General features: G+C 46.4%; 1 protein-coding gene across 1 annotated transcript in view; it reads right to left on the bottom strand.

The window, feature by feature from the left end:
• Window positions 1-27,022, bottom strand: part of COL22A1 (collagen type XXII alpha 1 chain) — a 333,446-nt gene that overhangs the window by 115,481 nt on the left and 190,943 nt on the right. Inside the window, exons 20-22 of the mRNA XM_084619138.1 lie at window positions 26,371-26,400; window positions 25,318-25,371; window positions 24,269-24,322 (exon numbers count right to left, since the gene is read on the bottom strand). Of these exons, the coding sequence (XP_084475264.1) occupies window positions 24,269-24,322; window positions 25,318-25,371; window positions 26,371-26,400 (138 nt within the window). The remainder of the gene's footprint in view (window positions 1-24,268; window positions 24,323-25,317; window positions 25,372-26,370; window positions 26,401-27,022) is intronic.

Genomic DNA, 27,022 nt, shown 5'->3' with positions numbered 1-27,022 from the left:
GATTCTGGCCACTGGGAAGTACAACCGCTTGGGATGGGTCTTTCCAAGTGTGCTGCAGCCTGACCCTAAGTTGCTGTTCAAACCCCCTTGCTCCCGGCTCTGCCTTCCTGACAGGACCCATTTCCCTCTGCTGCTATTTACAGATTACTCCCTCCACCTGGAATCAGCAGGGTTCAGGTGGTTCACAACAGGAGGACATAAAAGACTGTACAGAGAAATGGGTAGTCAGCTGATACAGTTTATCCACATTAAGCTATGATCAGGAGGGATGGGGACTAGGTGGGCTTAGGGAGTCGTGAAGATTTTCCTCTGGTGCAAGAGGGAAGAACCAATAAGGGGAAGGGAAAGGATAGTCTGGTTCCCTCCCCCTCCCTCCCCTCATTTAGACTACTGAGCTAAGAATACAGCTGTCCTCAGCATTCTAAGGGTTAAAGCCTGAGAGACTCATCTGACCCATGTCAGTTCAACATGTGGATGAACATTGTGTTAATTATTGGGTTAGCTCAATGGTCTGGGTGGAAATCCAAGCTTGCTTTTACCAGCTGTGTTGGAGGAAGTCTAATGCACTAAACCTGATACTGAAAGTTAGGGTTCAACGGAAACAGCATTACTGTAGTCTGAAGCAAAATCACTGAGGACGAGCTGCTATTAGAGAAGTCCACCCATAGCGTATACATGGTTCCTTCCTGCACTTTTCTCTTCCTCTCAACACTCACTGGACTGGCCCTCACAACTCAGGGTACCTCTGGGCAATGGTATGTTACAAGACAACATAAGCAATGTGTGCATCATATCACATCCCAGATCAGGTTTCCAACCTCCAGGTATGCTAGCTAGAATACAACTCTAAACCTTAGCAACTTTGTTGCGTCCAGAATATGCTCCTAGCACAATGGGCCCTGATTCTAATTGGGGTCTGGGGGCTATACTGTAATGTAAATATTAAATTATTATAATTATTGTATGCAGTGTTGCTGTAGTCAGTCCCGGGATATTAGAGAGACAAGGTGGGTAAGGGAATACCTTTTATTGGCCCAGCTTCTGTTGGCGAGAGAAACAAGCTTTTGAGCTTACACAGAGCTCTTTTTCAACTCTGAGGAAGGTATTGAGACCTGAAGAAGAGCTCTGTGTAGCTCGAAAGCTTCTCTCTCTCACCAACAGAAGTTGGTCCAATAAAAGACCAACTTTCTAACAATAATTATTGTTTTATATTAGATCTACTACAACTCACAGCACCACAATCCATTTGTGAAGAACCACACAGGATATACAGAACTCTTCGTGTTGCTGTGACTCCTGAGATGAAGATCCAACAGAGGTGGTCATGTGTGCTTCAGTAAAGCCCGCTGGAAAAAGACTGCTAAATTAAGGTTAGAGAGGATGTCTCATAGAATCCATAAGAACATGTTACATGTCTGAAACTTGACAGAATCCAATACTGAGCTTCACAATTTATAACAAAATAATTCTGTAGTAACATTCCTATCAATAATCTCTATTCAGACAAGGAATTCATCAACTTTGTGTGTATGGCTCTTCTAATAGGTTATCTTCTGCATGATACAACATGAGCAAAGAAAATAATGACATTATTAGCAGCAGTAACCGGGATATTTTGTTGATAAACAAAAAGGCTTCACAACAAATAAGATCATTATGCATAAAAAGAGGAAAACTACTGTCTAAAATTTATCCCCAGGAGTCACCAATAAATCCTGATCATGAAGCTGCTCCATAGGTTTGGGTAGTCAGGAGTTTAGTTAAACTCTCCACAATATTCCTGTGTTTCAGGTCCTCAAATGCACTTGTTCTCCTTTGAATTTCCTTTACATTCTCAAGGTGTCTAAGAGCACTGTCTTCTGGAGGTCGCTAATCATGATATCTTGTGCTCCTAATGCAGTGGTTCTCAAACTGTGAGTCAGGACACCAAAGTGGGTCATGACTCCATTTTAATGAGTTCGCCAGGGCTGGCATTAGACTTGCTGGGGCCTGAGGGATTCAGTCCGGGGTGATGGGGTTCAGGTTACAGGCCCCCTGCCTAGGGCTGAAGCCATTGGGCTTCAGCTTTGGCCCACCTGCACGGGCAGTGGAACTTGGGCTTTGTCATTGCCCCCCTCCCTGCCCAGGTGGGCTCAGACTTTGCCCCCTCCCCCCGACCCGGGGTTGTGTAGTAATTTTTGTTGTTGGAAGGGGGTTGCAGTGCAATGAAGTTTGCGAACCCCGGTCCTAATGTATTCTTGAGCTGCTCATTAATACCCTTAGGGATTGCTTCAAGTGCTCCAATAATCATTGGGATATTCTTTATTCTAGTTTTCCATAATCGATCCATTTTGTGGCTGACTTCTTCACACTTCGCCATCTTCTCTTCTTGCTTCTTTTTTATATTTCTGACTGCTAGTATGGCAATATCAACCCAAATGGTCTTATTTGTCTTCCTTTCTACAAGTATTATGTCCAGCCTGTTTGCCTGCACCATTCTGTCTGTGATAATTGCCAGATCCCATGAAAGCTTAGCCTCTTCCTTCCCTTGAGCGCTTTCAATTCAGTGATCATATTACTTCATGCTTTATTTAAATTCACACTTGCCACAGATGCTGCAATGCAGAGACTGGGAGACCTCACTTTATTCTTATTAGTAGTTACGTGTATTCCACAGTGCCTAGGAGCCCCACTCATGGACCCGGACATAAGTTTTAAAAGTACCATTTTAAAGAAACAAAATTCTATTTCCTTGTTGTTTATGATTTATGCTTAATTGCTCCATTCTTTTCCATTGGCCCTGACAAAGTCTTCAGAATGTGAGGTCGAAAAACAGTATGCATCCGATGAAGTGAGCTGTAGCTCATGAAAGCTTATGCTCAAATAAATTGGTTAGTCTCCAAGGTGCCACAAGTCCTCCTTTTCTTTTTGCGAATACAGACTAACACGGCTGCTACTCTGAACCCTGTCATTATGCAAGGCACTGCATTTAGCCATATGGAGTGGAAATCTATCAACTGCATGAAAAAACTTGTACAGATACAGACAGATATCATCTTCCTTTCCAAATGCAAACAGATGGACATTCTACCAAAAGGACTGAAGGTAAAAAATCCATTACAATCTACATACCACACAGACTATGCTAACAGCTTGTGCCACACGCTCTCAAAGAAACTGCGGAACCACCTGATCAACATCCTCTACAGCAAACAGGGAAAGATAAAGAATGAGCTCTCAGAACTGGATACTCTCTTAAAAAACCAACCTTCCACACAAACTTCCTCGTGGCTGGACTTTACTAAAACTAGACAAGCCATTTACAACACACACTTTGCTTCTCTACTAAAGAAAAAGGACACTAAACTTTCTAAACTACTACATGCCACAAGGGGCCACAGCAATGGTTCCCTCAACCCACCCAGCAATATTGTTAACCTATCCAACTATACTCTTAGCCCAGCAGAAGAATCTGTCCTATCTTGGGGCCTCTCCTTCTGCCCTTTTACCCCCACGAACATGATACAGTTCTGTGGTCACCTAGAATCCTATTTTCGACGTCTCCGACTCAAGGAATATTTCCAACACACCTCCGAACAACATACTAATCCACAGAGACCTCCCTACCAACACTACAAAAAGAAGAATTCTAGGTGGACTCCTCCTGAAGGTCGAGACAGCAGACTGGACTTCTACATAGAGTGCTTCCGCCGAAGTGCACGGGCTGAAATTGTGGAAAAGCAGCATCACTTGCCCCACAACCTCAGCCGTGCAGAACACAATGTCATCCACAGCCTCAGAAACAACTCTGACATCATAATCAAAAAGGCTGACAAAGGAGGTGCTGTCATCATCATGAATAGGTCGGAATATGAACAAGAGGCTGCTCAGCAGCTCTTCAGCACCACTTTCTACAAGCCATTACCCTCTGATCCCACTGAGAGTTACCAAAAGAAACTACAGCATTTGCTCAAGAAACTCCCTGAAAAAGCACAAGATCAAATCCGCACAGACACACCCCTGGAACTCCGACTTGGGGTATTCTATCTGCTAGCCAAGATCCATAAACCTGGAATTCCTGGATGCCCCATCATCTCAGGCATTGGCACCCTGACAGCAGGAATGTCTGGCTACGTAGACTCCCTCCTTAGTCCCTACGCTACCAGCACTCCCAGCTACCTTCGAGACACCACTGACTTCCTGAGGAAACTACAATCCATCGGTGATCTTCCTGATAACACCATCCTGGCCACTATGGATGTAGAAGCCCTCTACACCAACATTTCACACAAAGATGGACTACAAGCCGTCAAGAACACTATCCCCGATAATGTCACGGCTAACCTGGTGGCTGAACTTTGTGACTTTGTCCTTACCCATAACTATTTTACATTTGGGGACAATGCATACCTTCAAATCAGCGGCACTGCTATGGGTACCCGCATGGCCCCACAGTATGCCAACATTTTTTTTGCTGACATAGAACAACACTTCCTCAGCTCTTGTCCCCTAACGCCCCTACTCTACTTGCGCTATATTGATGACATCTTCATCATCTGGACTCATGGAAAAGAAGCCCTTGAGGAATTCCACCATGATTTCAACAATTTCCATCCCACCATCAACCTCAGCCTGGACCAGTACACACAAGAGATCCACTTCCTGGACACTACAGTGCTAATAAACGATGGTCACATAAACACCACCCTATACCGGAAACCTACTGACCGCTATTCCTACCTACATGCCTCCAGCTTTCACCCTGACCACACCACACGAACCATTGTCTACAGCCAAGCTCTGCGATACAACCGCATTTGTTCCAACCCCTCAGACAGAGACAAACACCTACAAGATCTCTATCAAGCATTCTTACAACTACAATACCCACCTGCGGAAGTGAAGAAACAGATTGATAGAGCCAGAAGAGTACCCAGAAGTCACCTACTACAGGACAGGCATAACAAAGAAAATAACAGAACGCCACTAGCCGTCACCTTCAGTCCCCAACTAAAACCCCTCCAACGTATTAAGGATCTACAACCTATCCTGAAGGATGACCCAACACTCTCTCAAATCTTGGGAGACAGGCCAGTCCTTGCCTACAGACAGCCCCCCAACCTGAAACAAATACTCATCAGCAACCACATACCACACAACAGAACCACTAACCCAGGAACCTATCCTTGCAACAAAGCCGGTTGCCAGCTGTGCACACATCTATTCAGAGGACACCATCACAGGGCCTAATAACATCAGCCACACTATCAGAGGCTCGTTCACCTGCACATCCACCAATGTGATATATGCCATCATGTGCCAGCAATGCCCCTCTGCCATGTACATTGGTCAAACTGGACAGTCTCTACGTAAAAGAATAAATGGACACAAATCAGATGTCAAGAATTATAACATTCATAAACCAGTCAGAGAACACTTCAATCTCTCTGGTCACGCGATTACAGACATGAAAGTTGCGATATTACAACAGAGAAACTTCAAAACCAGACTCCAGCGAGAGACTGTTGAATTGGAATTCATTTGCAAATTGGATACAATTAACTTAGGCTTGAATAGAGACAGAGAGTGGCTAAGTCATTATGCAAGATAACCTATTTCCCCTTGTTTTTTCCTACCCCCCTGCCGTTCCTCAGACGTTCTTGTTAAACCCTGGATTTGTGCTGGAAATGGCCCACCTTGATTATCATACACATTGAAAGGAGAGTGATCACTTTAGATAAGCTATTACCAGCAGTAGAGTGGGGTGGGGGGAGAGAAAACCTTTTGTTGTGGTAAACACCCATTTTTTCATGGTTTGTATGTATAAAAGCATCTTCTGTATTTTCCCCAGTATGCATCCGATGAAGTGAGCTGTAGCTCATGAAAGCTTATGCTCAAATAAATTGGTTAGTCTCTAAGGTGCCACAAGTACTCCTTTTCTTTTTGCGAATACAGACTAACACGGCTGTTACTCTGAAAACTAAAATACAGTAGATTACCCTGGACATGCATGTAGGAAGCTGTCCTCTCATTTCTAAATGGGATTTACTGTCTCAAGGTTAATTAAATTCACCTCTTTGTTTCCTATTGCAATTTCAGTGAGGTAAGTGGAGTTACAGTGATCTCTGTGAGAAGAGAATTTGACCCTTGGATTCCAGATAGTGATAAATAATCCTCAGAACCTTATGTCCTCAGGTCTGATTACCCGAAGGTCTGCATGCTTTTCTGAAGTGCAGACTGTCTGTACTTTCTGAGCCTATTAAACTGCGTGGGACACTTAGCAAGGACAGATCTGTCCTATTTCCAACTTATCCAAATATTTCAGCACCTTCAAGTTGGAGCTCCAGCAACGGGCAAAGGGGAAGACTGCTTTTATCTTTCCAAACGGTTTCTCTCATATTAAATTCCACAACCCGTATATAAACAAACTAAAGTAAATTCAGACTCTCATAATTGCATGCAGTCTAAGGCAATTGCAGTGAGATCTACAGTTCAAAGATGAGGGACAGATGAGAATGTCAAACTTTCACTGTTCCCACTGTGCAGTCTGGTTATGAGGATGTCAGTGTAGAAACCTAGACCTTGACTGCCTGTAACACAGAGATAGTCAGAAATTCCTGGCTGATGAATCAAACACAACAGTGTTGCTTGGTCTAGGTTTCAATTATTATTTACTAGCCCCTAGAGTGGATCAAAGTATTCACTGATGAGAGGCTGTAGATTAGTATTTCAGCAGATGTGGGAGGAGATTCTGTGCAATTTCCATACACCATTAAAATATCCTTCACTGCCTCTCACTAAAGATGGCAGTCAGACAAGTCCTTGTAAATGCTAACAGCTGATCTGCCACATTAGCTAATACTCTACGCAGCTCCACTGTGGGGCTGCTAAGGCCCTGCCCCTGGGCAACAAGGTTAGTGAAATCCCTGAATAGATGCCCAGTAAAGGGCCATATAAAGGAGCAGTCTCACTGCTGTGGCACCTCCTGCTGGTCATACTGGGAACTAGCTCTCCAGGACCACCAGGGTGCCTTTTACTAGCAGTGCCTCACTTGCTGTTACTTCCATTTCTTCCACCATCTGGACCCATGTTGCTCCTGGACTGCGGCATCCTCTTTGGGACATGTCCCTCTGACTGTGCCCCAGTCCACTGTCTCCCCACTTTTGGGGGACAGGCAGTCCTCAGTCCCTCCACTTGCCTCAGTGGCCAACTGCAGTCTCTAGTCTAGCCCCGGGCTTCAGGAGCCAACTGCAGTCTGGATTTAGGCCACTCTCCTCATGGCAACTAGGAGTAAAGGGAGGGACCCAGGCCCACCCGCTACTCTGGGTCCCGGCCCAGGGACCCTATAGCTGTCAGCCACTTACTGCCCCTTCTCCTATTCCCGCTGCCTACTTTTCCTGTAGCCCTAGCATCTTCCCTGCCCTTGCTTCAGAGCCTCAGTCTGGCCATGGGAAGCCTCTCCTATTGCTCCACTGCCGTGCCGTGCCGTGCCGTGCCGTGCCGTGCCTCCGGTGCTCCTCAGCAGACAGTCCTTCCCTTTTGCCCTCCAGGAGGAGACTACCCCTTGCTCTGCTGAGCAGTCCTTTATATATGGGCTGCTCCAGCAAGACTTCTCTTGATTGGCTCTCCCAGTGAGCCCTTTCCTGATTGGCAGGGTTCTGTGCAGCCTCTCCAAGGCCACCTTAACCCTTCTCCTGCCGGTTTGGGGCAGCCGCCCCACCACAGGCCCTTTGTACGTAGGTACACCATTACCATTAAACTAAAAGCTCACATGCATACTTTCCTAACTGGGGGCTCTGGGATCACTGGTGAGTGTGTGTGTGCAGGATGGCTGATTTCTGAAATGTGCCACATTCATCTCTGGTGCAACTCCACTGACTTCAGCAGAGCCCAGTGCCCCCACCGCTCCCTGGTGTATTGAGGGAGCACTCCTGCTTCTTCACCCTTTGGCGGAATGCAGTACACCCTCCTCTCTGCACTGGTCTTGCTCCATAGGATTGGGGGGCAGGCCATAGTCTCCCACACCCTTTCCCTTCCCAACACTTCCTGGGGCAACATGCATCCCAGTGATGCGCAGAGACTGCATTTCCATTGGGAGCCACCAGAATAACATACCAAGGGCTGTGGTGGATTCTCCACCCCTTGAAGTCTTTAAATCAAGATCGGATTTTTTTCCTAATTGATCTGTTCTAGCTCCATCAGAAGTTGTGGGGCTCAATGCAGGAATCACTGGGTGGGGTTCTCTGGCCAGAGGTCGGAGTAGATGATCACAATGGACCCTCTGGCCTTAAAAAAATCCATGAAATCCGTCTCTTCCGGTGGGCCCTTTGCTTGGGCTGTAGAGGGACGGGGCAAGCTCCTCGCACATCAGCCCCTCTCAGACACCTGCCTAAAGGCCCATCAGAACCTTGCCCCACAGAAGAGTTCAGCAGAACAACAAACAATAGCGACACTAACTCTGTCCCATCCCTCTATCAGCCAAGAGTGCCCCCATGTCCTAATGCCAATAACAACCAATGCTTATTTTTTCCTTGCAGCTACAAAGCAGGAGTTCCTGCTCTTTTCCAAAGGGGGACCCTCCTCACCCCATTCAGACATTCAAAGACTCTACATCACATATCCTCCAGAATCCTTTGTGGTGATGCTTCAAAGGAGGTGCTGGGAGAACAGGTACAAGGTTGTACGGGATAATTCTGGCTTCCAAGATGACCAGTTGCAAATGGCTATGTCACACGGGGGGCTGGCCTTTTAGGGGGAACTGGGCTTTGCCCTGACCTGTAACTAACCAGTGGCCTCCTAGCTGATGTTGTGAGGGCAGATGATAGCTTGAAGATCACTTATTTGGCCTCATAAGAGTCAGCAAAGTAGCCTAGTTGTTAAAGAGAGCAGTAAGGAGTAGGGACACTGCTGCAGGAGTCTCTGGGTCAGGAAAAAGAACCCAGTTCACATGCGACTTCCACGTAGATGGCCTGTGGAATGTAATTCCTGCAGGGAGCAGGCTAGAAAGGAGTATAAAAGCTGCAGGGAGTTGACAGGCTCCTGCCGAAGACAACGGCACAGCAGGTGCAAGCTCATGCCAAGGCCCCAGGCCACACTGTACGCTGACATATGCATACCTGGAAATGAGTCCGGCTCACCTGTGGGTTAGTGTAGTTAACATAGATATTAGTGTTATAAGAATATGTCTGGTGTTTAGACTTTATGGAATGCTTATAAGGAGCTGCACATATTAATCCTACTTCTAATATCTGTATCCCGTGGTATAAGGTAATGTTTAAATGTTTTCTCTGTAACTATCAAAACGTTTGCTAAGGCTGTAAATCCCCTTCAGCCAGGGGAGAAGCATTACCAAGTGTGAAATACTCATTCACCACAAGAGTTGTTATCTCAGGCCTTTCAGGAAGGACTGTTGAATCCAAATGGGCCACTGTGGAAAAAAGACTTTGGTGACTACTTCCCCCACACCTCTGAAGAGGGTATGTGCCAAAGCCTTTGTCCCATCACAGCTTGAATGCTGGAGGAAGGGAATAAAAATGTCTGTTAAGGAGAACTTAGTGTTCCTATGCTGCTTGAACTCTGAGCAAGAAGCACAAGCAAAGAGAACCCAACTCTAAGGATTTCTAAGCACAAGCAAAGAGTCCCCCCAACTGTTTAGCTTGGGTTAGCCCTAAAAGACACATAAAGTTTGCTTATTAAAGAAGTTTCTATTATCATTTGGAATTTAAGATCTCAACTTATTTGTGTATGTGTGTGTATAACTCTTTTCTCTGTATATGTTACCTGCTTTAACCTTGTAAATAACTCACATTTCTTTTTCCTAGTTAATAAACCTTTAGTTAGTTTGTTACAGGATTGACTACAAACATTATCTAGGTGAGAGATCTTTGGTGAGTAACTGACCTGGAGTAAGTGACTGATGCTTTGGAACTGAGAGTAACCTGAATATTGTTGTGATTTTTGGTGTAATGGACCATCTGTCAGAGTCAAGCTTGCCTGGGTGGCAACATAGATTGGAATACCCAAAGGGACTGTCTGTGCCTCCATGTTAAGTCTGTATAGTACCTGAGGAGTTTATACTTATTACTTGATTGGTGAAATTAATCATAGAATCATAGAATAACAGAGTTGGAAGGGACCTCTGGAGGCCATCTAGTCCAACCCCCTGCCCAGAGCAGGACCAATCCCAACTAAATCATCCCAGCCAGGGCTTTGTCAAGCCTGACCTTAAAAACTTCTAAGGAAGGGGATTCCACCACCTCCCTAGGTAACGCATTCCAGTGTTTCACCACCCTCCTAGTGAAAATTTTTTTCCTAATATCCAACCTAAACCTCCCCCACTGCAACTTGAGACCATTACTCCTTGTCCTGTCATCTGCTATCACTGAAAATAGTCTAGATCCATCTTCTTTGGATCCACTTTTCAGGTAGTTAAAAGCAGCTATCAAATCCCCCCTCATTCTTCTCTTCCGCAGACTAAACAATCCCAGTTCCCTCAGCCTCTCCTCATAACTCATGTGTTCCAGTCCCCTAATCATTTTTGTTGCCCTTCACTGGACTCTTTCCAATTTTTCCATTAAGTATAGAACTCACAACCAACTTGGGGTTGGTACCCCAAGCATCTTAACAGTCTGCTTTGAGGTTGCTATTCTTGCTCATAAGCCACTCCAGACAGCTTGACACCCAGGTCAGGGGAAAGGACATGACTGAGATACTGAACTAGTGTTAAACAGTTTTATTTGCAGAAATAAAACTGAATCCCTGGAGAAAAAAGATCAAAATCTCGTGGCCGGAGGGTATTCTTTGGTGCCGAGGCTGGTGCACTAGTTCATTGGCTTACAGGCTGAGAAAATGCACACTGGCAAAAGAAACAGGGAAAAGGAACAGGATCATGCTACTATCCCCAACCCTCCGATACACACACACCTGCTGAAGACTTCGTTAGGAGCTGTGGAGCACAGAAGAACTGTCACGCTAGAAGAGGTGTTGGTATTGATTAGAAGAGAATTCTGACAGTCAGAACTCCTGGGTTCTGTTCTCAGGCTTACAGGGCTATAAGGAATAGCCAGTATGGATTGGGCAAGAACAAATTATGTCAAATCAACCTAATTTCCTTCTTTGACAGGGTTACTGGCCAACTGGATAAGGGAGGAAGCAGTAGATGTAATAATAAGGCTTTTGACACAGTCCCACATGACATTCTCATAAGCAAACTAGGGAAACAAAGCCTAGACGAAATTACTATAAGGTAGGTGCAACACTGGTTGAAAGACCGTACTCAGAGAATAGTTATCAATGGTTTCATGTCAGACTGGGAGGGTGTATCTAGTGAAGTCCTCCATGGGTCAGTTCTGGGTCTGATACTATTCAATATTTTCATTAATGACTTGAATAATGGAGTGGAGAGAAGGCTTATAAAATTTGCAGTTGACACTAAGATGGGAGGGGTTGCAAGCACTTTGGAGGACAGGAAGAGAACTCAAAAGGACTTGACAAATTGAAGAATTGGTCTGAAATCAACAAGATGAAATTCAATAAAGACTAGTACAAAGTACTTCACTTAGGAAGGAAAAATCAAATGCACAACTACAAAATAGGGAACAACTGCTGAAAAAGTATCTAGGGGTTTAGTTGATCATAAACTGAATATGAGTGAAGAAAGTGATGCAGCTGCAAAAAAGGCTAATGTCATTCTGGGGTGTAGTAACAGGAGTGTCATATGTAAGACATGGGATGTAATTGTCCAACTCTACTTGGCAATTCTGAGCCCTTAGCTGGAGCACTGTGTCCCGTTCTGGGTACTGCATTTTAGTAAAGATGTGAATAACTCAGACAGAGTCCAGAGATGAGCAATACAAAATGATAAAAGGTTTAGAAAAACTGACCTATGAGGACAGGTTAAACAAAACTGGGCAAGTTTGCCTTGGGGAAAAAAGACTGAGGGGGGAACCTGATAACAGTCTTCCAATATGGTAAGGGCTGTTATAAAGAGGACTGTCATCAATTGTTCAACATGTACACTGAAGGTAGGACAAGAAGTAATGGGCTTAATCTGCAGCAGGGGAGATTTAGGAAAACTTTCTAATTATCAGGATAGCAAAGCACTGGAAGAGGCTTCCAAGGGAGGTTGTGGAATCCCCGTCATTGGAGGATTTTAACAACAGATTGGACAAACACCTGCCAGGGATGGTCTACGATTATTTCCAGCCCTACATTTCTGTGATTCCTAGTGTGGCTAATCACTACATGACTGTGAGCAAATCATCCAGCACCCTTTCTCAGTTAACCCACCTGGGTTTGTATTTTGAACCCGCCATGTCCCATCCATACCCCCACCACTATATAGAACAGGTTCTGGTTAAGCCAATCTGTAAAAATCTATATTTTCTTAAAGCCAGTGAAGGCTAAACAAAAGGAACCAGCAGGGTTTTTCACTCGAAATCCCGCTCCCTGCCTTTTAACGCTACAGAACAAAAGTTCAGGAAAAACTTTCCCTCAGGGTCTATTAACTGGCAGTCACTGGCTTGCATTGTTAGAATAACTTCCTGTAGGTGCTGCTCAGGGGTCCGCACAGGCCAACACACCGCTTGCAGAAGGCAATGCTAAACTTAGCCACTAATGAGGGGCTAAACTCAGAGAAGCCTGAGTCCTGCTTTGAGCAGGGGGTGGGACTAGATGACCTGCTGAGGTCCCTTCCAGCCCCGATAGTCTAGGATTCTAAGCGTGAAGTGTGAGAGTGCTGCAAATGGAGGTACATCCACAGAGGATGTTATCATCAACGAACTGGGCCAAGAAAGCTCGCCCTTACATAGGTTCACAGTCTGCGATGCAGAGGGAGTAAGGAGTAACCCCCTTCCCCCCTCCCCACACATACACACACACTGTACCATGGCCTGGTTAAGAACAAACCGAATTTCAGGCCCTGTGTTCTGGGGAGGGGAGAGGCTGCTTCTCCCTCTTCCCCCAGGCTCCCTGGCTCCATGCTGGTCCTTACTATGACACAAGTTAAGTCAAAGCAAACCCCCCCACACTTTGAAAAGCCAAGGTTCTCCAACCTCAGAATTTAAGAGGCAACCTTCATGAAGGTGAATGACAGAAAAACTATTAGTTCTTAAACAGGCTCACTGTTTGGGGATCACTGGTGTTAACTGAACAAGTCTGAAATACCTGTTTCTGGTGGAGAGGTTGTTCGTTGATCTGTAGTTCATGTTTGCTCTACAGACAAATGGAAGACACTGTGGCTGCCCCCATAGACCTCATAATCTAGGGATGCATTACTGCAAACCCTTCCTCATGTGAGTAATCCTAACTCCCCTGTGTAAAGATGTGCAGCATCAGGCCCTATGTTAAGAAATTACAATCAAGGTCCTCTCTTCTCTGTAACAAGGAAAATGGTGTCTGTGTAACTAATGGCCCATAACTCTTAATCAGACCTATAACCAGTGGAAGGAGGTATACTAAACTACTCGTTCTGCTCTATCAATAAGAGCAGCAACCTCAGATCTGCAGCTCTTTCTATCTCCTTTTTCTTCCCAGTCTCTATGAAATATATTACACCATGTCATAGAATCATGGAAGATGAGGGTTGGAAGGGACGTCAGCCGGTCATCTAGTCCAACCCCCTGCTCAAAGCAGAACCAACCCCAACTAAATCATCCCAGCCAGGGCTTTGTCAAGCCGGGCCTTAAAAACCTCTACAGATAGAGATTCCACCACCTCCCTTGGTAACGCATTCCAGTGCTTCACCACCCTCCTAGTGAAACAGTTTTTCCTAATATCCAACCTAGACCTCTCCCACTGCAACTTGAGACCATTGCTCCTTGTTCTGTCACCTTCTACCACTGAGAACAGCCGAGCTCCATCCTCTTTGGAACCCCCCTTCAGGTAGTTGAAGGCTGCTATGAAATCCCCCCTCACTCTTCTCTTCTGCAGACTAAATAAGCCCAGTTCCCTCAACCTCTCCTTATAAGTCATGTGTCCCAGCACCCTAATCATTTTTGTTGCCCTCCGCTGGACTCTCTCCAATTTGTCCATATCCTTTCTGTAGTGGGGGGGCCCAAAACTGGACACAATGTTCCAGATGTGGCCTCACCAGTGCTGAATAGAGGGGAATGATTACTTCCCTCAATCTCCTGGCAATGCTCCTACTAATGCAGTCCAATATATCATTAGCCTTCTTGGAAACAAGGGCACACTGTTGACTCATACCCAGCTTCTCATTCACTGTAATCCCCAGGTCCTTTTCTACCTCTCCCCCCAGCTTAGTGTCATCCGCGAACTTCCTAAGGGTGCAATCCATCCCATCCTCCAGATCATTAATGAAGATGTTGAACAAAACTGGCCCCAGGACCACTGTTCCCTCTAAGCTGTGCTCGTGTGCACACGCACACAGACCCCAAACCCCGTGCACACGGTGAAACACTGCATGCACAAAAATTTGCACAGACGCATAATTTGCACAGAAGAAATTTTTTGTGCACACGGCCTGTCAAAAATTTGAGGGAACATTGCCCTGGACCGAACCCTGGGGCACTCTGCTTGATACCGGCTGCCAACTAGACATCATTGATCACTACCCATTGAGCCCGACAATCTAGCCAGCTTTCTATCCACCTAATAGTCCATTCATCCAATCCATACTTTGTTAACTTTATGGCAAGAATACTGTGGAAGACCGTATCAAAAGCCTTGCTGAAGTCAAGGGATAGGCAAGGTATAGTCTTCTGCTACAGCAGCCAGCGGTGGTACTCAGCCAATGACAGGTCATCTTCTCCCCATGAAATTGCAGCACCTTATCTCTAATACTTCCAGATAACATCAGCTGTGTTCTTTCACTGCCCAGGCTCTAACCCTTGCAGCATATTACAGCTATGAGACATGAAATGCTCCAACACATTATTTAAAAAACACATATGTATCCCTGCTAGATTCCATGCCAGTTACATTTTGGCTAACAAAAGCACAAAAGGCCAGCCTAGAATTCTTGTGGATGGGTCTGTCTTCTTAGACTGTATACTCATCAGGGCAGGGACTGTCCCTTTCGGTGTGTCTGTACAGCGCCTAGCCCTATGGGGCCCTGATCCTGACTGGGGCATCTGGGCTATACTGCAATATAAATATTAAATACTACCAATGATTTTATCAGACCCACAGCCACCCTGATATCAGAGCACTCCACAGAAACTGTACAAATCCCTATGAATCTTCACATACAGACTGGGGCTCAGTTCTCCCCTGCCTTACAGCTTGTTACCCATTAATACCTTTAAGAGGGAGTGCAAAATAGGAGCAAATCACTACCACATCAGGGGCCAAATCCTCAGCTGGTGTAAACTGGTGCTGCTCCTTTGCCTTGAAGCCTCCCTGATTGAAACCAGCTGGGATTTTGGCCCCAGATGGTTACTCTTTTTCACCCACTTTGCACAAGTGTACATAGCAACACAAAGTGCAAGGGCTAGTGGAGTACCAGATCCCGGACATGGGCTGAAATCCTGTCCCTGTTGAAATCAGGCACAGGACGTCACCCATAGTTTTTTCTCTCTGCTATTCTCAGGACTTTTGGAAGCTTCACTTCACTGCTGTCATCATTGTATTCTCACTCTCCTCCACTCCTGGAGCTGGAAGAATTTGTCTCGGTTTTTCCCTTCAATATGCAGCACTGCTGACAGAAATTCCCTATAGACAGAGCCCAGTGCTCAGCTGAGACATTCACTCTGGACCGTTCTAGAGGACACTGGCTGTACCCCAGATGAAAGTGATGTCATCTGTTATCTCAAGATAACCAGCCCTTGAACTGTCAGCTGCATGTCTGCTCTCAACACCAGTCCCCCTTCGCACTAAAGATGGGCTTTTATACTGAGACCTTCATGTTCTGGGGTGCATTTGTTGGTTTTGTGGTTGTATTTGCTATTTGCTCAGCCCTGGCCTCCAGGTGTTTGGTCTACAAAAGAACAGGGCACACAGCTGTGTCGTTTGGACACTGTAACAGGTAATTAAAATCTGCCTCTTTGCACCCTGCTCTCCTATTATTAATTATTTATATTATTAGAGGCTGTAATTCGGGTCCCATTGTACACAGGAGCAGACAGTTCCTGCTCCCAAGAGCTTACCATCTAGATAGACAGGAAAGACAAAAGGTAGGAGGGATAGCTCAGTGGTTTGAGCATTAGCCTGGTAAACCCAGGGTTGTGAGCTCAATCCTTGAGGGGGCCATTTTGGGATCTGGGGCAAAAATTGGGGGACTGGTCCTGCTTTGAACAGGGGGTTGGACTAGATGACCTTCTGAGGTCACTTCCAACTATGAAACTAAGGCACGCAGAGGTAAAGTGACTTGTCCAAGGTTACACCACAGATCAGTGACAGAGCCAGGTATAGGCCCCAGGTGTCCTGACTCCCAGTCCAGTGTCCTATTCACCAGATCACACTGCTTCTACGGAGCCTGCTTGTTTGTGTGTACATGCAGAAGGGAGGAGAACTTGTGCCACCACAGGTCTATCTGCTAGCTTAGAAGTAGCTCAAACCCCTCTTTGGATCACACTGGCGGTATGACAGTGGCCTCTGCTTGTCTACTACGGCTTCCACATCTGCTGGATGTCATTACAGACCCCATGTTCAGGGTTTTGCACACCTCAGATATTCACACATTTTCTTGGATGGCAATATTTTTAATTCAAAAATTCTATCCAGGTAAGTTTCTTAGCGACTGACAAAACTTCCTCCCCTAAGATTTTTCATAGCTAGGCACAACAAAGCAGGTAGGGAAGAAAACATTCAAACGCAGTATGCATCCACTGACAGCTCTCCTCAATTGCTCATTAGCATAAGCATTTTATGTTGCACCACAGACCTGACAGATCATGGTCCTTCACTCAACTGATACTGTCTGTTAATCGGATTAGAGAAGCAGTGTTTCCATGCAGGCTTCAAAAACATGTGGAACATCTTGTCTCATAAATAAAGCAGAAGACAGTTAGTTGCTAAAGAGATAACAAAGGTACTGTTCTCTAAGCACCGGAGGAAATGAGAGCTAACGCAAGTGCCCTTTTCTATGAAGGAATTAACCTGTTCCAGTGTATGTGTTATCATTTCCATGGGATGACTCTTCAGTCAAGCTTATGTCGTTCGATTCTGTGACATGTTGCTCAGCGGGAGGGGTGCAGCAAAGCTTGCTGCAGAGAGATGTTCTCTCCCCTGTATCTTTTTTCTTAGATCATAGGTCGCTTGAATGTGTGTTCTTTAAACAGCTTTGCTGCTGACTCAGGCGACAGATGTCTCGGCAAAATGAACCTCCAGTGCTGTCCTCGTGTATGAAGACATCACCAAGTCACCAAGCCTGGATTTGTGCTGGACATGGCCCACCTTGATTACCATGCACATTGTAGGGAGAGTGGTCACTTTGGATGAGCTGTTACCAGCAGGATAGTGAGTTTGTGTGTGTGTGTGTTTTTGGAGGGGGGTGAGGGGGTGAGAGAACCTGGATTTGTGCAGGAAATGGCCCACCCTGATTATCATGCACATTGTGTAGAGAGTGGTCACTTTGGATAAGCTATTACCAGCAGGAGAGTGAGTTTGTGTGTGGGGGGGGGTGGAGGGTGAGAAAACCTGGATTTGTGCTGGAAATGGCCCAATTTGATGATCACTTTAGATAAGCTATTACCAGCCGGACAGTGGGGTGGGAGGAGGTATTGTTTCATGATCTCTGTGTGTATATAAAGTCTGCTGCAGCTTCCACGGTATGCATCCGATGAAGTGAGCTGTAGCTCATGAAAGCTCATGCTCAAATAAATTGGTTAGTCTCTAAGGTGCCACAAGTCCTCCTTTTCTTTTTGCAAGTCCCTATGATTGCAGTGCAAGCCGTGGTCACCAACCGGTCGATCCTAGAGGATCTCCCAGTCGATCGCAATCTCCGGTGGCAACGCAGTGTGGCTGCCTAAAGCTACACCCCCCCACACACACACACTGCTCCCATAAGCGGCCAGTGCAGCCCCGTGGCCCCGGGGGCAGGGGGAAAGGGGTTTCCCTCCGCACGCACTGCTCCTGCCTGCAAGCACGGCCCCCGCAGTTCCCACTGGCCACCCACCCTCCCCACCCCAGCGGCCGCAGAGACGCATTGGCCCCTTCCGGGAGCGGTGTGGGGGTGGGTAGGCAGGGAGCCTGCCTTAGCCTCGCTGCACCCACTGCCGACCAGGAGCCACTGGAGGTAAGTGCTGCCCAGTGGGAGGCCACACCCCAAGCCTCATCCCTGAACCTCCTCCCGGAGCCAGCACCCTATACCCCCTCCTGCACCCCAACCCTCAGCCCTGAGCCCCCTGCCAGAGCCAGCACCCCCTGCCCTCTTCTGCACCCTGAGCCCCCTCCTGCACCTCAAGCCCCAGCCCTGACCCCCCTCCCAGAGCCACCACCCCATACCTCTTTCGGCACCCCAACCCTCTGCCCCAGCCCTGACCCCTCTCCCAGAGCCAGCATCCTGTATCCCCTCCTGCACCCCAACTCCCTGTCCCAGCCCTGACCCCTCTCTCACACTGTGAACCCCTAGGCCACATCCTAGAGCCCGCACCCACTCCCGAACCCCAACCCCCTGTCCCAGTCCAGTGAAAGTGAGTGAGGGTGGGGGATAGTGAGCGATGGAGAGAGGCGGGATGGGGTGAGCAGGGCAGGGCTTTGGGGAAGGGATGGGGCTTCGGGGAAGGGGCGGGGTCAATCCTGAGTTGCCCTTAGATTCAAAAAGTGATCTTGGGCGTAAAAAGGTTGGAGACCACTGCAGTGCAAGGTTGGCTAATCAAACCGTGCAGCAGCAGCTCAGAGACTGGAGCGACCATCTGCAAAGTGTGCTTCACTTCCAGCCTTGGACTCTGCTGTCTCATAAGATGCTCCTCGCATCACTGGGCTAAATCAAGGGGAGGCGAGTTCAAAGTTTCCGTGTGATGTGATCGATCATATCTGCTCTGATGTCATGTTTAAACAGTGTGTAAATAATTCAAACTAGGGCTCTGGGTCACTGCAACCGTGAAGAGAACTCTACGCCAAGAGGAAAGGAGGACTTGTGGCACCTTAGAGACTAACCAATTTATTTGAGCATAAGCTTTCGTGAGCTACAGCTCACTTCATCGGATGCATACTGTGGAAAGTGTAGAAGATCTTTTTATATACACACAAAGCATGAAAAAATACCTCCTCCCACCCCACTCTGCTGCTGGTAATAGCTTATCTAAAGTGATCACTCTCCTTACAATGTGTGTGATAATCAAGTTGGGCCATTTCCAGCACAAATCCAGGTTTTCTCACCCCCTGCCCCCTCCCACACACAAACCCACTCTCCTGCTAGTAACAGCTTATCTAAAGTGACCACTCTCCTTACAATGTGTATGATAATCAAGGTGGGCCATTTCCAGCACAAATCCAGGGTTTAACAAGAACGTCGGGGGGGTGGGGAAGTGGGTAGGAAAAAACAAGGGGAAATAGCTTACCTTGCATAATGACTTAGCCACTCCCTGTCTCTATTCAAGCCTAAGTTAATTGTATCCAATTTGCAAATGAATTCCAATTCAACAGTTTCTCGCTGGAGTTTGGATTTGAAGTTTTTTTGTTGTAATATAGCAACTTTCATGTCTGTAATCGCGTGACCAGAGAGATTGAAGTGTTCTCCGACTGGTTTATGAATGTTATAATTCTTGACATCTGATTTGTGTCCATTTATTCTTTTACGTAGAGACTGTCCAGTTTGACCAATGTACATGGCAGAGGGGCATTGCTGGCACATGATGGCATATATCACATTGGTGGCTGTGCAGGTGAACGAGCCTCTGATAGTGTGGCTGATGTTATTAGGCCCTGTGATGGTGTCCCCTGAATAGATATGTGGGCACAGTTGGTAACGGGCTTTGTTGCAAGGAAAGGTTCCTGGGTTAGTGGTTCTGTTGTGTGGTATGTGGTTGCTGATGAGTATTTGTTTCAGGTTGGGGGGCTGTCTGTAGGCAAGGACTGGCCTGTCTCCCAAGATTTGTGAGAGTGTTGGGTCATCCTTCAGGATCGGTTGTAGATCCTTAATAATGCATTGGAGGGGTTTTAGTTTGGGGCTGAAGGTGATGGCTAGTGGCGTTCTGTTATTTTCTTTGTTAGGCCTGTCCTGTAGTAGGTGACTTCTGAGAACTCTTCTGGCTCTATCAATCTGTTTCTTCACTTCCGCAGGTGGGTATTGTAGTTGTAAGAATGCTTGATAGAGATCTTGTAGGTGTTTGTCTCTGTCTGAGGGGTTGGAGCAAATGCGGTTGTATCGTAGAGCTTGGCTGTAGACAATGGATCGTGTGGTGTGGTCAGGGTGAAAGCTGGAGGCATGTAGGTAGGAATAGCGGTCAGTAAGTTTCCAGTATAGGGTGGTGTTTATGTGACCATCGGGAGTGTGGGGTGGGAGGAGGTATTTTTTCATGCTTTGTGTGTATATAAAAAGTTCTTCTACACTTTCCACAGTATGCATCCGATGAAGTGAGCTGTAGCTCACGAAAGCTTATGCTCAAATAAATTGGTTAGTCTCTAAGGTGCCACAAGTACTCCTTTTCTTTTTGCGAATACAGACTAACATGGCTGTTACTCTGAAACCTGCCATCTACACCAAGAGGAATCTCACCCAACACTTGGTGAAGCCTCTGGAAAATGATGAGCTAGCACTTTGTGAGCATTTTATTTTAAGGTAGACTAACAGGAAATAAAGACTTAAACACAGGGGACTAACTATCCAAAGCAGATCTGATCTGATTAATTTAGCATTACTCAACCAAAATGATGTCTGTGTTGACGACATTTCTTGGAAGATTCAATTTACATATGTAGGTGGTAGCTCTCCTTACTCTCTAACCTGGGCCACTATTCTGTTGATATCAATGGGATCAAGCCTGGATTCCATTCTTGTAAGTTCTGAGGTTACACTCACACACATGCACACACACACGCCCTGTGAATACACACTGTGTACCTAGATGCTTCCATGGAAGGCAATGTACACAACTAAACACCAGGCTTTCTTAGAAGAGCAATAGGTCCAAACATTCAATGTGACTTGTGCTCCTATGTCACTTCCAAACAAAGGCACAAACACTGCATGGGAATATCTATTTGATCCTAAAGTTTCCACTAGACTATTAAATTCCTGGATACATTTCTATTGGCCTCAGCTTTTGGAAAGCTTGTTATTACAAAACCTCCCCATATTGGCCATGTTTGACCCAACAACATCCCTTCAAAGGACACATGCTGGTGAGAAATAAAGTCTGAGTTATTTTGACCACTGTGAACCATGGACATATAATAAATTATCTGGAGTGCAAATGCATATGGTTACTTCCAGCACACTGCTATGTGCCAGAGATCCACCTTTCTGCAGCCACTCTCTCACTGCCTTTTCTCTCATGCCCTACCAGGCCTATGGTGGCAAATACGTGGTTACAGTTTTTTGATCTGTAGGTCAACTCAAGGTTCCTCCACCATTCTGTGCCTGTTGGACTGAATGGAGCCTTTGAGGGCAGTGGAGAGCTGTTCCACCCGGGGGAATTCTGAATGCCCCTTGAAGCCCTCAGCAAGTCCTCTGCCTAGTTCCTTTCATGGGATATTCTCCTGTGCATGTTGGTCCCACTCCACAAGCTAGTGTACAAAGTGCAATTCTAACAGCCCCTCGCTGTTAGATAAACCCACTCAGATTTTCACAGTGTTGAGTTACCAATGTGAACACAGTTATTACTGGTTTGTTGTAGATTATTGAGGATCTGATTCTTCCACTCTTTCTCCTGCTGAGTACTTGCACTGAGTCCAAAGCTTTTGACACGGTCTCCCACAGTATTCTTGTCAGCAAGTTAAAGAAGTATGGGCTGGATGAATGCACTATAAGGTGGGTAGAAAGTTGACTAGATTGTCGGGCTCAACGGGTAGTGATCAATGGCTCCATGTCTAGATGGCAGCCGGTATCAAGTGGAGTGCCCCAAGGCTCGGTCCTGCGGCCGGTTTTGTTCAATATCTTCATAAGTGATCTGGAGGATGGTGTGGATTGCACTCTCAGCAAATTTGCGGATGATACTAAACTAGGAGGAGTGGTAGATACAGTGGCAGGTAGGGATAGGATACAGAGGGACCTAGATAAATTGGAGGATTGGGCCAAAAGAAATCTGATGAGGTTCAATAAGGATAAGTGCAGGGTCCTGCACTTAGGACGGAAGAATCCAATGCACCGCTACAGACTAGGGACTGAATGGCTAGGCAGCAGTTCTGCGGAAAAGAACCTAGGGGTGACAGTGGACGAGAAGCTGCATATGAGTCAACAGTGTGCCCTTGTTGCCAAGGAGGCCAATGGCATTTTGGGATGTATAAGTAGGGGCATAGCCAGCAGATCGAGGGACGTGATCATTCCTCTCTATTCGACATTGGTGAGGCCTCATCTGGAGTACTGTGTCCAGTTTTGGGCCCCACACTACAAGAAGGATGTGGATAAATTGGAGAGAGTCCAGCGAAGGGCAACAAAAATGATTAGGGGTCTGGAACACATGACTTATAAGGAGAGTCTGAGGGAACTGGGATTGTTTAGTCTGCGGAAGAGAAGAATGAGGGGGGATTTGATAGCTGCTTTCAACTACCTAAAAGGGGGTTCCAAAGAAGATGGATCCAGACTATTCTCAGTGGTAGAAGATGACAGGACAAGGAGTAATAGTCTCAAGTTGCAGTGGGGGAGGTTTAGGTTGGATATTAGGAAAAACTTTTTCACTAGGAGAGTGGTGAAACACTGGAATGCGTTACCTAGGGAGGTGGTAGAATCTCCTTCCTTAGAAGTTTTTAAGGTCAGGCTTGACAAAGCCCTGGCTGGGATGATTTAATTGGGGATTGGTCCTGCTTTGAGCAGGGGGTTGGACTAGATGACCTCCTGAGGTCCCTTCCAACCCTGATATTCTATGATTCTATGATTCAAAGTGACTAGGGGTGGGAGTTAATAGCACTAAGCGTGAGTGAGCGCAGCAGACACAGATACAAAGCAAGTGGGTGCGTGAGAGAAGGACGGAGGCATGAGAACAAAAAACTGCCAATTCGTTTTGTAACTGCGGCTTAGGTCACTGGCAACCTGAAAATAATGATCAGCCATGTGCATCAGCCAACAAAGGGCAAGCCTCTTGGAAATTTGTTATATTCTGTCAACCCTCCTTCTTTCTCCAAAATCTGGGGTGTTATTTGCATTCCTGACAGTCTTTAATAGCACTGTGTCTCAGACCTTTTCTACTACAGGGTACTAAAATTGTACCTTTTAAGTAGACCAATGCAGATTAACTTGTACCCCACTGGTGTTGGCGAAGTTTTACGAGTATAGAGAAGCCTTCTAGCTCTATAGCTATTGGGAAATAAGCTATACCAGTTGTAGTAGAAAGAGAGCCTGAGACATAAGCTCTGGTATCAGAGGCCTGGTATGAGACAGAATCTGGCAAGAACAGGGCTAATATTGCATAAATACACATTTCTAGGAAATGCTAGTCACAGAGTGCTCACGCAAACACATCCTGATATCAAGGATGGTACAAAAACATTCCCCAAGGATAACAGGAACACACTGACCCCTCCTGAAAGATAAAGTCAGCATGACGGTACGTAATAGAGATGTTTTGATTGAACCAACATGTACAAGATGATGGGTGATAACTAGTGACGTCAAGGGGCAGTAACTAACTATGTCAGAGGCAATGCATAACTTGTTTGTATGAGGGTATAAAGATGTATCTCAGAGGGAGTGTCTTTGGCCAGCCTAGGGAGCAATGGAAGGTCCTGCCACTGTCTAAGCTACATCCATTGTCACGAGCATACGTGTCTTAGTAGCCTCGTAGAGTCTGCCCGGTGCTACTGCCATGATTCATCGGCAATAAACCTGGACGCGTGCCTTCGCTACAAACCGAGCTGTGGATTTATTGGAGAGTTTAACTGAGGTCTGCTATCTCCGCTACCTGCGCAGAGCTGGGACAGCACACTGAATGAACACACACCCAGCCGACATCTGACCCCATTGGTGACCGCGACGGCTGATCTGGTAAGTAAGTGAGCTGTCCTCTGTAGGAATCACAATCTAGTGTGACACCTTTATACTGATATAGCTGCATCCACACTATGGGCTGTAGTGATTTCACTATTTCGACAGGGAAATTATACCCTTCATTGAAATAGTTAAATCAGTACAAAGCCTGTGCAAATAGAGCAGGTGTCCAGGCCCTATTTAAACAAAGCAGCCATCCTGCTGAACATCTGAGACAGTTATGAAATAAAAATGTCAACTCACCCTTTGACCTTGTAAACCAGGAACTCCGGCCTTGCCTTCCAAACCGGCTGGACCCTTTCAAAGAGAAACCGTTTATAGAGAATGTACTACCTAAGACAAAATACTGAAGAGTATAGGCAATTTCTCTCAGCTCTGCACTATTGCTGTGGAGCATCTGTATCTGGCTGCCTTTTATCTGATAAGCATGTTCTTTCGTGAACGCTTAGGACGATAGAACAGCAGAGAGAAGGTGAGTCAATGTGCTGATTAAATAAGGGGAGCCCAAAACCATACTTAGGTATATATTTTAAATCAGCTTTGCCTCGCTTACTTAGTAATACATCTTCATAATGTCGACAACTTTCCAAAGCATGATGCAATAGTCACAGCAAGACAGGACAGTTTACAGCTTCAGGAGTGGGAACAAACAGACTGTGTGAAAATGAAGTAACAATCAGGGTGTGATAAGCGCTGGCTTCTACAACTAGATCATAAGAGACAGCTAAGGAAAAGAGGCTACAATTAAGCCAAATGGAGAGAATGTTCAGATGTCTAGATTTCCATAGGAAAATTCTCCCCCCCCAACCCCTCCCACAATTATTAATCATTTGTAATGTTCTTGACCTGGAGGTTTTTCTGGCAATTTCGCTCCTTTCTGTAGCAATCTTAATCTGAGGTTCATGACATTGCTGTCTGGGAGTTAACACAAGGTTCCTGTTTGGGAACCACCGTGAGAGGTGCTGAGTGCCAACAGCTTCCCAGGAAATCAACAGGTGTTGAAAGCAGTCAGCACCTTGCAAGATGGGACCCCATAGGTGAAGCTCACCCCTGTGCAGACGGCCAGCCCAAGTCCTCTGCACCACCCTCAGGGATTAAGTGGTACCGGGCTTTGAGCAGTTCCTCCGCAAAGGGTGAATTCCTCTTGCCAATGCAGAAGACATAAGGACACGTACACCACTTAAGCTCTTCAGACAAGACCAGAGTAGCACACAAGGTTGTGGATGGGTCCCCTGTGCTAGAGTGAATTTCAGCCTATATGAACCAATATTGCAGTAAAAGAAACTACTTACTGGTACCCCTGGAACTCCAGGTGGGCCTTGTGGTCCTCGTGGGCCTGGGGCTCCCTAAGAAAATAAATAAACAAACCTGTCAGTGTTCAAGTAATTGATTTCCTCTTTGAGATAATGAATTCAAGGGCAGTTGCTGATATATTTGCCAAATCTCTTTGAACAGCCCTTCAGGCACCCATATGTAGGGCACCCATATGCACAATTTGAGCCTCCCTTCTTCCCTAACATGAGATGCAATGCAGAGACCCTGTACCCTGTCCACCCCTATGCAGAAGGCTGGCACAAAGCTTATGTACCATAATTTCCACTTGAGTCCTAGGTGGAAGGTACAAGTGGGCTGTAAGTGGTGAATGAGTTTGTGCTGGCCCTCTGCATGGGGTGTGAATTGGGGCACAGGGCTAAGCTACCCAAGGCACCTATGAGGGGAATGCTTATGCCACAGGACCATCCTGGCCACATCCCCAGTCCCTCCAGGAACACCCCATGCAATGGGGCTCTTGGAAGGGAGTGGGGGGTTATGTCAGAGTCAGCTCTCATAGAGGGCCTCCTGCACCAGGGGTATTCTCCTGGGCCTTGTGTGGCCCCTTTGCACTAGCCTAGCCATAAACTGGGCCCTTAGAGTACAAAATACATATTTAAAAAACAAATTGCAATAAGAGGCACAAACAAATGGCTTCCTGTCGGTGTCTGTGTGTCCATTGTCAGTGACACTATCAAGATAAAAATCAAACCCTGTTTAAAATCCCTTTCCACACCTTTTATTGTATTGAAAGCAGAAAGAAGTTAGACAGAGGAACTGACTCTTCGCCATTTGCCCTGTTTATGTTCTCTGTCAGACTCAGCTGGTGTCATGGGACTGGTCTGGCCAGCTTCACTTCCATGTCATAAAAATATTTCTAGTCACATTAGACTTTGCAACATGCTTTGAAAACAAAAACTGATGCGGGTAGCTGAGTTACCTGACAGCGCCCCTTCAATTGTTTAGAAAAAAAAAGAGAGAGACTATTATTACTTCTTACATTTAGTACAATAGAGATATTGAACTGTTCTTACTTGCTCTCCTTTCAGACCTTCCGTTTGTACCTGGAATTAAGATGCCAGAGATGTAAACCAGAGCGCACAGGAGGAAGACACATCTAGAAAGCTTCAGGCATACAGTAGTTCTCTATTTTGCACATCTAACCCCACTAGCTGTTCCCTCCCCCATGATGCCTGCTAACCTTCACCGCTTACTTCAACTCGGTTCCAGCCCAGCCTCCCTTCCTCACATATCCTTGAACTATGCTGTGCTGTCTTTGTAGAGAGCTTGATCTCTTGGTTCTCTGTGCTGTGGTTAGCATCTTTTGTGTTGCTATACAATAACAAGAACAATAATACTTGTCAAGTATCAGAAGGGTAGCCGTGTTAGTCTGGATCTGTAAAAGCGGCAAAGAGTCCTGTGGCACCTTATAGACTAACACAGGGGTCTCCAAAGTGGGTGGTGCACGCACCCCAGGGGGTGCGCAAGACCATCCATGGGGGTGCACAGCAGGAGGAGCGCCGCTATCAATGCAGCAGCAGTGCTCCTGGACATTTGATTCTTCGGCGGCACGCCGGCGGCCGCTCGGCTCTCCCCGCTCCATCTTCGGCAGCACGCCGGCGGCCACTCGGCTCTCCCTGCTCCGTCTTCGGCACATGCCGGCGGCCGCTCAGCTCTCCCCGCTCC

The sequence above is a fragment of the Lepidochelys olivacea genome (genome assembly GCF_965140295.1).
Source record: "Lepidochelys olivacea isolate rLepOli2 genome assembly, chromosome: 2".
NCBI lineage: Eukaryota > Metazoa > Chordata > Testudines > Cheloniidae > Lepidochelys > Lepidochelys olivacea.
Note: the sequence above shows the minus strand (reverse complement) of the source record. Positions and strands in the feature narration are given on the sequence as shown.